Source organism: Schistocerca cancellata, chromosome 1 (genome assembly GCF_023864275.1).
Source record: "Schistocerca cancellata isolate TAMUIC-IGC-003103 chromosome 1, iqSchCanc2.1, whole genome shotgun sequence".
NCBI classification, from domain to species: domain Eukaryota; kingdom Metazoa; phylum Arthropoda; class Insecta; order Orthoptera; family Acrididae; genus Schistocerca; species Schistocerca cancellata.
The window spans coordinates 718,279,168-718,292,531 of record NC_064626.1 but is presented as its reverse complement, the minus strand read 5'-3'; the positions used below and the strand labels follow the sequence as shown (position 1 = coordinate 718,292,531).

At 44.6% G+C, this 13,364-nt stretch overlaps 1 protein-coding gene across 2 annotated transcripts in view; it reads right to left on the bottom strand.

The window, feature by feature from the left end:
• Positions 1 to 13,364, bottom strand: part of LOC126185061 (tyrosine-protein phosphatase non-receptor type 13-like) — a 226,336-nt gene that overhangs the window by 49,453 nt on the left and 163,519 nt on the right. For both annotated transcript variants that reach the window (XM_049927831.1, XM_049927836.1), the window contains exon 11: positions 8,423 to 8,848. In XM_049927831.1, coding sequence (XP_049783788.1) covers positions 8,423 to 8,848 — 426 coding nt within the window. The remainder of the gene's footprint in view (positions 1 to 8,422; positions 8,849 to 13,364) is intronic.

Here is a 13,364-nt window from a genome sequence, read left to right as displayed (position 1 = left end):
CATCAGCGCCACATAGCCCCCCCCCCCCTCCCACCCCCACAGTACGGAGTACTCTTGAGAGGCCAGAGGGGGGTGGGACTGTGGCGTTGGCAGGGGTGGTCCACGGGAGCTGGACCACGGTCAGCTCGACAGCGTCGTCGGGGACCTGTGTGGGTAGATGTCATGAAGGAAGGTTCAGCCACCGAACCTGAAAGTCGTTGAAGCACGCCGGGCGTCATACTGGGCATGCTGGTCGTGCGGCATCAGGGAGGCCGGCGGTTTGTGGGTGGAATGGAGCGACGACGATGATGTCTCCGATGGGCGTGGTGAACACACGAAGTGTGTCCAGGTCGATGTCGGGCGAGAGGGCAACACATTTCACCAGATGGTAGGGAATGGCGGAGGTTGTGTCACGAGCACCGGACGAAGGGAAACACAGGATGAACAGTGTATCATTGCGTAGTATTATACAGATGTCGTAGATTATGTCTGGGGGGACAGGCACAAACACCTCGAGCGAGGGCACGTTCAAGATGGGGGTGCGTGAGAAACCTCGACAGGGCGAGGCAGGCGACGGGGGAGAGATCGAAGGGACCGGCGAAGGGCCCGGTGGCGAGAGCATGATTGAAGGTAAGCTCAACGAGGGGAGCATGTGATCACTCGACGGAGTGCGTAAGACCGGAGGAGAGGGCGAGACCGGAGAAGAGCTCGACGATTGGAGCTGGAAGTCACTCGACTGAGTGTGTGAGTCCGACATGGAGCGAGTGGTCGGAGCGTTGTGAACCACGACAGTGAGTGGCATGGGCGTGGCCTGAAGGCGGGTAGAAGCGGGCTCAACATGAGCAGGCTTAAGTCTGTTGAGAGAGACTGTAACAGCTGAATCTTTTATCTGGATGTCATAGGTGTTGGCTGAGCGCTGGAGAACTCGGTATGGGTTGGTATATGGAGGTTGGAGGGGAGCACGGACAGTGTCATCTCGGAGCATGACGTATTCGCAATTGTCCAGAGATTTCGAGACATGAACCTTAGGGCGGGAGTGGCTGGCAGGCAGAGGGATATGGAGGCTGATGAGGTGGTGTCTGACAAGGTCCACAAAGGAAGGTAAGTCAGACTGAGGGAGAGAAGCGGAAGGACTCACAAGTTCGCCAGGGAGAACAATGCTCTGGCCGTATACGAACTCGGCTATTGTGCCTTTGAGGTCTTCCTTATAGATCGCACGAATGCCGAGTAGCACAGGGGGAAGGGACTCCATCCATAGAGAGTCATGGCATCGAAGAGCCGCCTTGAAAGTGCGGTGCCAGCGCTCAACTAGCCCGTTACTTTGTGGGTGATATGCTGTGGTATGGATGCGCTGGATGCTGCAGATGTTACAAATCTCATTGACCAGGGCCGACTTAAATTGTCTGCTCTGGCGAGTCATGATGATAGCAGGACATCTGAAACACGATACCCATGACTCGACAAAAGCTTGAGCAACAGCTTCTGCCGTAATATTGAGGAGGGGGACAGCCTCGACCCAGCGTGTTGTTCGGTCAATAGACGAGAGAACAACAGAGAGGGCCAACAACGTCAATATGAATATGCTCGAAACGCCCAGGAGGGATCGAAAGGCTCCGAGGGGGGGGGGGGGGGGTTAAGTGTGCTTGTGGCAGTTCAGAGAGGTCTAACAGCGAATGCCCACTGTTGGCAGTACTCCGCAACAGCGCTCCGCAACCAGGTGGGCGGATGCACGAACACCGAGGTCGGCTAAATTATGCAGTGCGTTGAAGACAGCTCGACGGAGCAAGGTTGGGGTGAGGGGGGTGGGGTGGGGGGGGGTGGGGGGGGGTAACGTGCCCATACTGTCGTCGCACAAGATCTCTCCAGAAATGCCAGGGAAGGTGGTGCGGATGAAGTGTAGTGAAGAGGTAGAGTCTGAAATCAGGTTTTGTGTGTCCTCATCATCGGGTTGGAGGTTAGGCAGTTCAGAGAGGTCTAACAGCGAATGAACGGCGTCGGCACGTGAAAGGAAATCAGCAACTATATTGTCAGCACCCTTTATGTGTCTGACATCAGTGGTGAACTGAGATATGAAGTTCATGTATCTAAAGTGGCGAGGAGGTGGGTCAACTGGCGGGTTTGTAATGGCCGCAGCCAGAGGTTTTCCATCTGTTAAAACATAGAAAGGGCATCCCTCAACGTCAGTCTTAAAATGCTTGATTGCTTCATAGACCGCAAGCAACTCCCTGTCAAACGCGGAATATTTCCATTGTGCAGTGGTGAGCTTGCGCGAGAAGAATTGCAGAGGCGAAGTCTGGCCATTGATTGTCTGGCTAACGACAGCACCGATGGCAGTATTGCTCACGTCTGTGGTGATGAAAAGCCGTGCATTGGGATGAGGATGCGTGATGATGCAGGCCTCGGCAAGAAGATTTTTGAGGGCAGTGAAAGAGTCAGTCATGGCAGGGGTCCATGGAATGGGCCGAGATCCAGAAGTGTTGGTGCCTGCCAAGGCGTGCGTAAGTGGAGCCTGAATCTCTGCAGCCCGAGGTAGACATCGGCAATAAATATTAACCGCCCCAGAAAGCACCGGAGCTCTTTGAATGACACATGTCTGGGTAGGTTTAGTATTGTTTGTACTTTGTCAGGGGGCGGTGAAATGCTGTCGGCAGAGACCAAAATACCAAGAAAAGTGACAGCGGGTTGATGTAGCTGCAATTTGTCCTGATTGGTCTCGATGCCTGCTGCCGCAAGAGTGTTGATAACAGTTTGCACATGTCGAATGTTGTCCTCGACAGAGGAGCTGAACACCAGAATGTCATCAAAATATGCAAAGCAGAATTTTAGGTCGAATAGCACTTCGTTGGTGAAGCGTTGCCAGGTCTGAGTTGCATTTTTCAGACCGAAGGGCATGAATTGAAAGTGAAATAACCTGATTGCTGTCTTCTTGATGTCTTCAGGTGCCATGGTAGGCCCATTTGCAATCAATGACAGAGAACATGGTTGCACCTACGAGGGAACTGGTAAAGTCAGCAATGTTGGGTATGGGGTAGGTGTCCATAATTGTTCATGCATTTAGTCGACGGTAGTCTCCACACATGCACCACGACCCGTCTTTCTTGGGTGTCATAGGTATGGGTGTAGACCAGCTACTGGCAGAGGGTTCAATGACGCCGGAGATTAGTAGTTCAGAAATCTGTTTTTTAAGGTCGGAGAGGCACTCGGGACAAAGTCGACGTAGTTTACTGGAAATCGGGGGACTTGGGGTGAGGCGAAGCTTGTGAACCGTGCCGATGGTGATGACGGAAATGTTGCCGGTGGCACGGGAGGCAGTTTGTTGACAATGTGTGGCGGGCGGGGCAGGCGAGGCGTGGTCATGGTTTTCGGAGCCACTCGGCGGATCCGACGGGAGCCGAGGCAGCGAAGTGTCCCAGGAGTCAATGAGACAAGATGGCCGCCGGCCCGAAACAGTGGCACCGTGGTCGGGTGAGCTCGGGAGCCAATAGTGAGTCCATTGTCCGAGGGTGCGGCCTGTGGCGGCACAGTCATGGGTGAAACGCTTGGTGCGAGTGCACTGTTTGTGTTGTCAGTGGCGGTTGCATGGTGGCGCGCAGGAGCCGAAGTTGCATAGTTTGAGGCACTGTCCGCGAGGGGTGGGGTAGGAGCCGTCAGTTCGGGAACACGTGACACTCATCGCGCATGCGCACTTGTGTCTGGCCGAGTGTCAAACGCTGCTGTGTTAAGAGGGTGTGGCCCTGCGGAGCTGTCAGTACATGTTATGGCAGTCTTTATAGTGCAGTTGTGAGGTGTAACGGGTGGTAAACACACGGAGGCTCGATTGCTGGGATTGCAAGCAGATTCGGCGCACTTACTGACCTTGCTTTGTCCTTGCTGTAGTGTCTGTAATTCCTTTGCTGCATTGGAGAGCTGGAGCTGTGTTTCGTGGAGCCAGAGAGAGAGCTCGAAGTTTTCCTTGCATAGGCGAGTGACGTGTTCGAGCTCGACAAGGCACTTATGTGTGGTTTCTTGTAACATCGTCGACAGAGACAAGCATGTACGGATGAGATGAGCCCGGATCTATTTGTCACGGGGGGGTTTGCTCGATGGAGCAGAGGGGAAGTGAGTCTTGGACGTGTTTCACACTAGGTCCGGTGAAAGTTTGTGATGTCACAAGAAGTCAACGCCTAGTATAGGTTCATCAATTTTGCACACTAAAAAAGTCCACTTGAGTTTGCAGTTTGCAGAGAGTGAGGCGACGTGGGAAGTTGAACCTGAGCATTGTAGTTTACTTGAATTCACGACCTGCAGTGAACTATGATGAGGGCAGATGTTTGACGACTCTAAGGACGTAGGCAGCAGCGAAACATCGGTGCCTGTGTCCACTAGGAAAAGGTATCCCAACGAAATGTCTTTAATGTAAAGTCGTCCACAATTATCCGGTCGTTCCTGGACAGAATGTAGCACTGGGGGGTGCCTGTCATGTTGTGCATAGGAGGCGTTTGGGAAGTAGCAGGGTGGTCTGCAGTTCCGTGCCGCCTCACCAAACCGTGTGTGGAAGTAACAGTACGGGTGGTGTGGTTGCATTTCCTGCGGAACGTTCGTTGCCAGTGGTGGTGGGCAAGGTTCAGTGGCCACAGCAGGCTCAGCTGCAGGAGGGGGCGTGACCGTGGGCGGAGCCGGCGACGTCCCAGTAGCTTGTTTACTGCTTACCGGAGCGAGCGCAACAGTCAGCACAGTGCAGCCCCGGCCACATCCGGCCACAGGGCGATGAGCCTGACTTGTCAGGTAGGCAGTGGGTGGTGAAATAGAGCAGTGATGCATCGTGTAGCTTGTCAGCAATTGTCACTGTTTGCTTGACAGGTTCAGGAGACCTCTGAGCCAGAGCAAAGCGGATGTGAGGAGGTAGTTTATCTGACCAGATGGCGAGGAGAGCTGTGTCAGAGAGTAGATCGGCGCTGACCAGGGCACGTAGCCGTCTCCAGAGCTGGGAAGGTTTGTCGTTGTCTAGTTGCTCAACATGGAACACTTGCCGTATTGCTGCCTCAGCTGAGTGTGCAAGCCGACGTAGAACTGTCTTTTTGGCTAGAGTGTACCGGGTAGATGAGTCCGGGGTGTCGACCATGTCAGCAATCAAGTCCTCCTGGTCATGCAGGTGGGTGATGAGGCACAGAAACCTGGCTGACTCGTCGAGTTTGTTATGGTCGAACACTTCGTCCTCAATTTTGAACCAGGTTGTTGCCCTGTCGGGATTAAATGGCGGCAGCATCGGTAAGCATTGTAGAATGTTTGGAAGAACAGGTTGAGTTGAATTCGTTGAGGCACTGCCTGAAACAAGCTGCTGTTGCTGTAGTATTCCAGGAGAGTGGCCTCCAGGGGCTGTGATGGTGATGGCTGGTCAGGGGGCAGCGCGAAAGTGACGTGTTGTGGTTGAGCGCGATCTGTCGCGACGCGGTAGGCCGACGCGGGTGAGACACCATAGTGTGTCGATTGTGGTTGCGGAAGCTCAACACGTTGTGGGTGTGTTTGGATTGACGCGTCACAGAAGACCGATGTGGATGAGGCACCGAGATGAGCTGAGAACAGTAGCATAAGCTCGACTGGAGCCGGCGCGGGGGCGACAGGTGAGAAAAAGTTCAAAGTTTGAAAACGCATTTTAGTCCACGGAAAGCTCAACGTATGATCAGAGCTGGGGCCACCTGTGTTGCAGGGAGGCTGCGGAGGTGTGGGCTGTCCAGAAGCACAGTGTGGGAAATTATGTCGAACGTGGGACAGAATGTGTGAATGTTCACTGTTCATAGTCATTCCACTCAAAATAGTGTGCGGATAAGGTGAATGTGTGGCACAAAACACTGAGACATAGCAGTGGGACAGAGGTGGAGGTCAGGCACAGATAACAAGTTATTGTTCGTGTTGCAGGCTGAGGTATCAAAGTAGGAAGGCATGTGCTGATGCTGAACCGAGGCAGGCGTAGGCGTGGCCGGGTGCTGAGGAGGTTAACCTGTGAACGAAGCAGTTCCGGCCACGTGGCAGGTATCCTCGTGGTACGGCATGGATTGCGACATAGCAAATCATTTTCCGGGCGGTGGTAGGTTGTCCAACGAAGCATTTGCAGAAATCGACATTGATCCCGCACTGCATAGAGATCCGTAAGAGGTAACTGCAGCATCGATGAGGGAGGGCACATGTGGTGGGAAAAAAGGCATGTGATAGCCGGAGTCATGCACACTCCTAACCTCACTTATTGTTGCAGGCTAAAAAACGTCCGGCAAAATCGGCATAATCGTCGAGTGAGAGGCATCGTGTTGCAGTCCTGGCGGGTGTACATCGCCCACAACACGATGCATGTCGATCACAAAATCCGGCGTTAGGCATTGGGCCAAAGTCATTGTTCGAATGCTGTGTCGATTTAATACACGCGAAAATAACCAATGCGGAGGCCGCAGACACAGTAAAACGGTGAGAACGGAAGACATTACAACTCGGGGTCACCAGTGAGGGAGAAGTTCGGGTCGGTTACACCAAACAACACTCCCATTTTGCAGTAGTTCGTTTATTCACCTAAACACATCAAAGGCTTACAAAGAACTGACATGGCAGAACTGCACAAACATAATGTTTAGCTTAGTTCAAAGACGATATTCAGATCGATGCTGGTGTCGACCTCATCGGCGCCACACCATGTTACATGCTACAATTCAGAGCCCTCTAGTAGCAGAGGGTTGCAACTTGTCTCAGCAAAGTGCGAAAGTTAATTGAGCAATATGCATGACATTAATACCTCAACTATTATTGAGAACAGAATAAAAAGTTTGAAGGCACTACTTTTCAGCTCACCCTCTTAGTTGTAATTAAAATTGGACCAAACCAACAGTGACATTAATACCTTACAATCAAGTCAGAGTAAGGATCTTCATTATTCAAAAGATGAGTTGGATCAGAAAATGGGTTGGATCAATTATGACTGAGGTAATAAAATTGATTCTGTGAAAATTTTTTGTGAAGCAAATTAGAAAATGTAAAAGTGAATTTGGAATCAAAATTAGTAACTTTCACTAATGGCATATCATACAGGAAACAAGAAATCAAAAGTAATTACACTAAGGATATGGGAGTGGTTGTTGATTCTTGTCGTGCTGAATTAAGAGAAAACTTTGCAGATGCTCTTGCAGAAAACCTTGTAGACAGGGCAACCACAACTATGACTAATCCTCTTGAGGATTAAAAAGATGCTACAGCTATATTTAATCTTTTTATTATCAAATTACAATCAGTTTTGTGGCAGTGAAAACCACATATTGTTACCAGTGGATTACCGTGAAGTAATTTGTTTAGACTCCACCAATCATCATTGGATCCCTACAGTCTGCTGATCTTCATTCATTGAAATACCACCATTTTGTAGTTTATTAGTTTGGTTCTGACAACAAATTTTGGGTTCCATGTTCTGGGCTACTTAGCTCTTGTGGCTTAGTTACATGAGTATAATTTTCTCTGTTCTACATGTTTAAAAGTTTTTCATGTTAGCAGGCATTTCAGGGTATGTCACTCTTCCATGATTCATTGTTATACAGATGTCACCTGAGGAAAGTGTTTTCAGTGCCCCAGAACCTGTTATGATGTGACAGTAAAAAGATCACTGAAGTGTCTTATTAAAACCTGAGATGAATTAATAAACGTAGGACAAACTTGTTATAATACATCTAAAGGTAAACATTTTATAAGAGCTCAGAAACATGATGTTAGCATCCAAAGAGAAATAATTGTTTGAAGAATGGCTAAGGTACAAGTTAAGTTCTGGTTATAGAATGATATTTCTGCTGCAAAGTTAACAGAGTGCTTACTGGACCCGTACTACTGTCTGTCTGAGTACATCTGATTGACTGACGAAAGTTTTTTCATTAAACAACATCCAGACTGTAGTGAAGACACCCCCCATAATATTCAATAGTTTGATGAGGAGCTGGTTAACTGCCCAGCCATAAACAGAGAAATAATCATGACTACAATCCCATCACAGCTCCTACAGGATGGCCAAGTCTACCATGGTGAGCCAGGTATTCATAAGTTCATTGCGGAATTTGGTTAAAATGAAATATATTGATGGAATAGTTCCATTTCCAATTGGGACTAGGCCTATATATAAAAATGGAAACCCCTCATTAAAAGTATCTGTTGTATAGTATTACTTACACGTAATCAACACATCCATCAAGCTTTGAAATCAAGTCAGTATTAGTCTTCAACTGAGAAAAAACAAGAATGCATCTTAAAGCTAGAAATAAAATAATGGCCTTATTTTTTTGTTAACACCCTCATGCCAAAAAAAGTACATGACAGGTTGTGACACTTGCTACTAAAAAAACTGTTTCTGTTGTCTTTGATTTTGCAAGTTCACATAAATCTTGGCATAAACAAATAAGTCATCTATTGTGTGTTGTAGTGAATACAGTGCATGTGGACTTACTGACAATATATGCTTCACTGGGCGGAGTTGCACAGGGTGAGCAGTCAGAGAGGGCAGGCAGAGATACCGTGTCCTCTGGAAGAGACGGTGGTTGCCAAAATAAATCTCGCTGTACAAGTACTCTTGTACCCATTTTGACACCAGGTCGCCACACTGATGACGGTCTACAAGGAACTTCATTTTCTTTGTTGTTTTGGAATCCATAACGTATCGACAAATTCATCTGCGGAGTACTGCACAAATCTGACTTGTTCAATTTTTTGACTGAATTATCTACAGGTTTTCCAACTTGATACTTTGTACCATTGATTTTTGAAGAAAATGTGTGCAGTCGAACTACATCAGGTTTCTTTGAGGAACTTTTTATTTTAGGCTGCTCTGGTGAGCTCATACACTTTGGTGATTCTTTCACAGGAATTCCAAACTCTGTAACAGATAAATAAAAATTCAAATTAAACTTAAACTTACCATGCATCCATCTCTTATTGCAAACAGTGAATAAATATTGAACCCTTAATTTCAGAAACTGAGTAAATATTTCTTAAACTGAAGTAATGGTCACAACTACATTTCCAAAAAACTATTTATGCATTTCTAATAACAGTATTTATCCACTAGTAGTCATGTGCTTCACACAGTAATTATAATTCTAGACCAGTACATATTACGCAAGTAGTGAATTAATCATGTGGTGTTAAAAATACAAATCTTAATTTCTCATCTGTATCCTTAGTGATGAATAAAGTCCTGAAAAATTTGTGTTTTGCAATAAATGCTAATACAGATGTGAATTCTGCATCAAAATGTGAGAACACAAAATTGCCTAACATAGGCTGTTTCACAACGAATTGTCTCTAGATGAATTATTTTATTAGAGGTTCTTTGAAATGGCTTTATTTTCTGCATATAAGTAATGAACATGTAACAAAACTTCGGTTATTGGTGTTGACATCACGTGACAAATCCCAATTTGGAAATATGTTGTGCATGTGAAGATGTTTGCAAAATACAATACAAAGTGTACAAATGCAACAACATACCAATGCACTCACTTGTGTTTGTTTGTAAGCCATAATTTTCAAAAGTGAGTATAATGCGGGCACTTTTAATGTGACAATTTTACCTGGCAGATGTTTTGAACTGTGGGTCCATCAAATACCACTAGGGGTCAGGCCTTAACTACCTCATAAACAGTAATCCGGCAATCTCAATAAGCAATTGTGCGGTACCCATCCACAAATTCTGTGTGTTTCTTGTTCTTTTCTTTTATTATTTTGAAGTCAGTGAAGTGACTAATAATGCTGCATCACAGATTTCAATTCTGACCCTCACAACAATGTGTCAGTTCTGCTTTCACAGAACACAGGTGTAGGTTACTGCCCTGTAAGGAGGAGACAAGACTTGCTTGTCAAAATCTCTCATTGCCCCTCTGGTGGTAAAAATTCTAGCTTGTTTACACTCATGGCCACCTGTCAATATATTGTCCACACTATATCATCTGGAAAACAAAACTTATCAGCATATTTCAACCACACTGAAATGCCTCCCATAACATGCAAATAGTTTTATTTTTGGTTCTACTACTTTGCTATGTGACTTGTCAGCACTATTTGTAGAACTGTCAAGTATGGGTAGCATAGCTATGGATAGCCACGAAAGGTCAAAATTAATATTCTGCAGATTCTGTAATCGATGAATTGGATGGAGAAAAATAATATCGAAAAACACCTTAAATCTGAGATGCACACAGTTTGCTGGCAGAAAAATGCTGCTGCTTCTCAACACAATGACCATTTGTGGAAAGATTAAATACAAAAACAAGAAGAAAACAAAGACCATTTTGGAATAAAACAGTTGAAATTTTTGCAAAAGCAAACAATCCAATAAAAAATTTCCCTGATCACTACTTTTTATAATGGTCAATTTCAGAGTACTAAGGCTTTGTCTTCAGGCATGTAGCATGACAACCACTAAATCTGTGTGTCTATTACAATCATATACAAAAAATATTTGTTGATTTCATCACAAATATGTACAAATTTTGCCAAAAATAGATTAATATTTTGCTGAAAATAGATGCTACATTTTCCAGTCTCTAGTGATGAAGCAGCAGCTCAGTTGGATATGCATGAGGCAGAAAAGTAACTGTTACCCTCCTGGATTTTGCAGTCTAGATCATGGTGAGAAGATGTAACTTTGATTCTTTTTCACTTAGGCTAGTGTCCCAATTATTCTACTATTCCATTTGGCTACACATTATAATCCAAACAGTGTCATAAGTGTACATTTATACTTGTCTATGTCAGTTGCTACAAATGAATTCTAAACTACTGTTTAGGACAACTGCGTGTGAATAATCTGTACTGAGCAAGAAATATCTGTATGAAGGTTCTGGTAGAAATATAATAATCAATAAGATTGCAAGGTGAATCAGTAAGACCATTTAAATTACTGTACAGTAAGTTTCTCAGAAAAATTCAGATGATGCTGAGTGAGGAAAAGAACATCATAAAAATCACTTCCCCAGTTGAAGATGGAAGGAAGGACTTACAAGTAGAAAAATTGCGGTAAAGCAATGAAAGACTAAAAGTTGGTAATAAAATGCAATTCAGAAAAAATTGAAACTACTAGAATATACAGCTGATGGCAAATTAAGTAATAAAGGAGCAGTTAGCCATCTCACACAAGTACTTGGGAATACAAATGATTGATTGGTTGGTTGATTTGGGAAAGGGAACCAAACAGCAGGGTCATTGGTCCCATCGGATTAGGGAAGCATGCGGAAGAAAGTCAGCTATGCCCTTTCAAAGGAACCACCCCGGCATTTGGCTGAAGCGATTTATGGAAATTACAGAAAATCTAAATGATGGCTGGATGTGGGCTTGAACCATCATTGTCCTGAATCCAAGCCCAGTGTGCTAGCCACTGTGCCATCTCAATAGGTAATATGAAATAGAATGTTCACATAAGTTCAGCCAAAGGTAGAGCAGAGGTTGTATTTCAGTTCATTGGTAGGGTACTGGGACATTTCAGTATGTAAATGATAATGTTTACAAAACATTTGTGTGGTCTATCCTGGAAAATGGTTCAAATGTGTGGGATCCATGCCAAAAAGAAATGATTGGGAACTTTATTCTACATGGTCATTAAAGGAGTGATATGAAAGAGGCTGTAGCGTATGCCTAGTTTCGTTACTTAACACTTGTTCTTAAACCATTGTAAGTGGACTTTCATGGGATAGCTGACATTTATATTGTGATACCTGCCAGTGTTCAGATTTCTTAGCATTTCTGTGATAGCCTCAAGTGAGTCTAATACACATGTTACCATTCGTGGTGTCCTTTTTGTTTACATTCAATATCCCATTAGTCTTATCTGGTGTGAGTCCCACATTCTAGAGCAATATTCTAAAATCAAACTAACAGATATTTTGTAAGTAGTCCCCTCTGCAGATTAACTGTGCTTTCCCAGTACACTACAATGAACTGAGGTCTGTGTTTTACATGTGACTGAGTCAATGTGATCATTCCATTTCATACCTCTATAAATATCACACCTAGGAATTTGTATGAGTTGCCTGATCCAATATTGACTCATGGATATTGTAGTCATAGGATAATATGATTTTTTGTTTTGAGAAGTGCACAATTCTATATTTATGGGCATTTAAGCAAGTTGCCAATCTTTGTACCACTTTGAAATCTTATCAAGAATTGACTGAATACCTGAGTGGCATTTTTCAGAATGAACTTTATTACATATACAATGGTTACTATAATCCAATTAAAATTACTTGACAGTAGATGTCTACCACTTGTGTCTGCAACCGCCTAGTTACAAGCAACTCACAAATAAGGCAGGTCTTTCACAAATGCTGTTAATGTGTAACACAGAACAATGTTGGGAGCAGCTGCTGCAAGCTGTCATGGAAATGTGGGATGTCTTGTCAACAGTTGATTTTAAGTGACCAATGACTAAACTGCAGTAGATGGTGCATTTTTTTAACCCCAAATTTGTCATTCAAGCAGGCACATGATTTTTCGTAACACAGGTGGGCGTGTGGCGCACTTTGTACACATGTAAAGACTAGCTGTCTCTATGTTACCAAGGTACACAAGACTGAGCAAAACCACAGTTTAATCTTAATTAAACAGCAGTAAAATAAACTTACATTATATTACCTAAATAACTGTTTAATTAAACAATAATAAAATATACTTCCATTATATCACTCTGTCATTGGGTACAAGTGTTAACCCACACTAAAAACCCATTTAAAGCATTAAACTGTACAGTTGCATCAGATCCCTGCCAATCACTCATTTGATTACTAATTATCTCATAGATAACTGCCTCAGTGTGGGATTGTACTGGTAACTTGAAATATGGGTCATTTTCTTGCACAGGTTGTAAATTTTTTCTCACCTAGCTTGCTGTTTACTTTATATTACTGCTGCTTGCTTGGACATTTGACACCACAACTTAGTACTGAGTTAGCTGAAGCAGTAATGATGGAATGAGCATCAGCTTGCAACAGTAAAACAACAATCAAATGGTACAAGACAACGCGCTTTTTTTGCGCACTTTATAAATATGTGCTTCCACTCTAGGGTTAAACTCATCTCCAAACCTAACCACAGCTTCATGATGTGCAATGTATGTGAGAAAATTGCACTCAACAATCTGTGGCAGAACTACCGTATTTACTCGAATCTAAGCCGCACTATTTTTCCGGTTTTTGTAATCCAAAAAACCGCCTGCGGCTTAGAATCGAGTGCAAAGCAAGCGGAAGTTCTGAAAAATGTTGGTAGGTGCCGCCACAACTAACTTCTGCCGTCGAATATATGTAGCGCTACAAGGGCATGCTTTGTAGGCACAGAGATAAATACTGGCGCCAAAATCTCTGCGTCAGTAAATAAATTTAAAAAAAAGGTGGAAGACG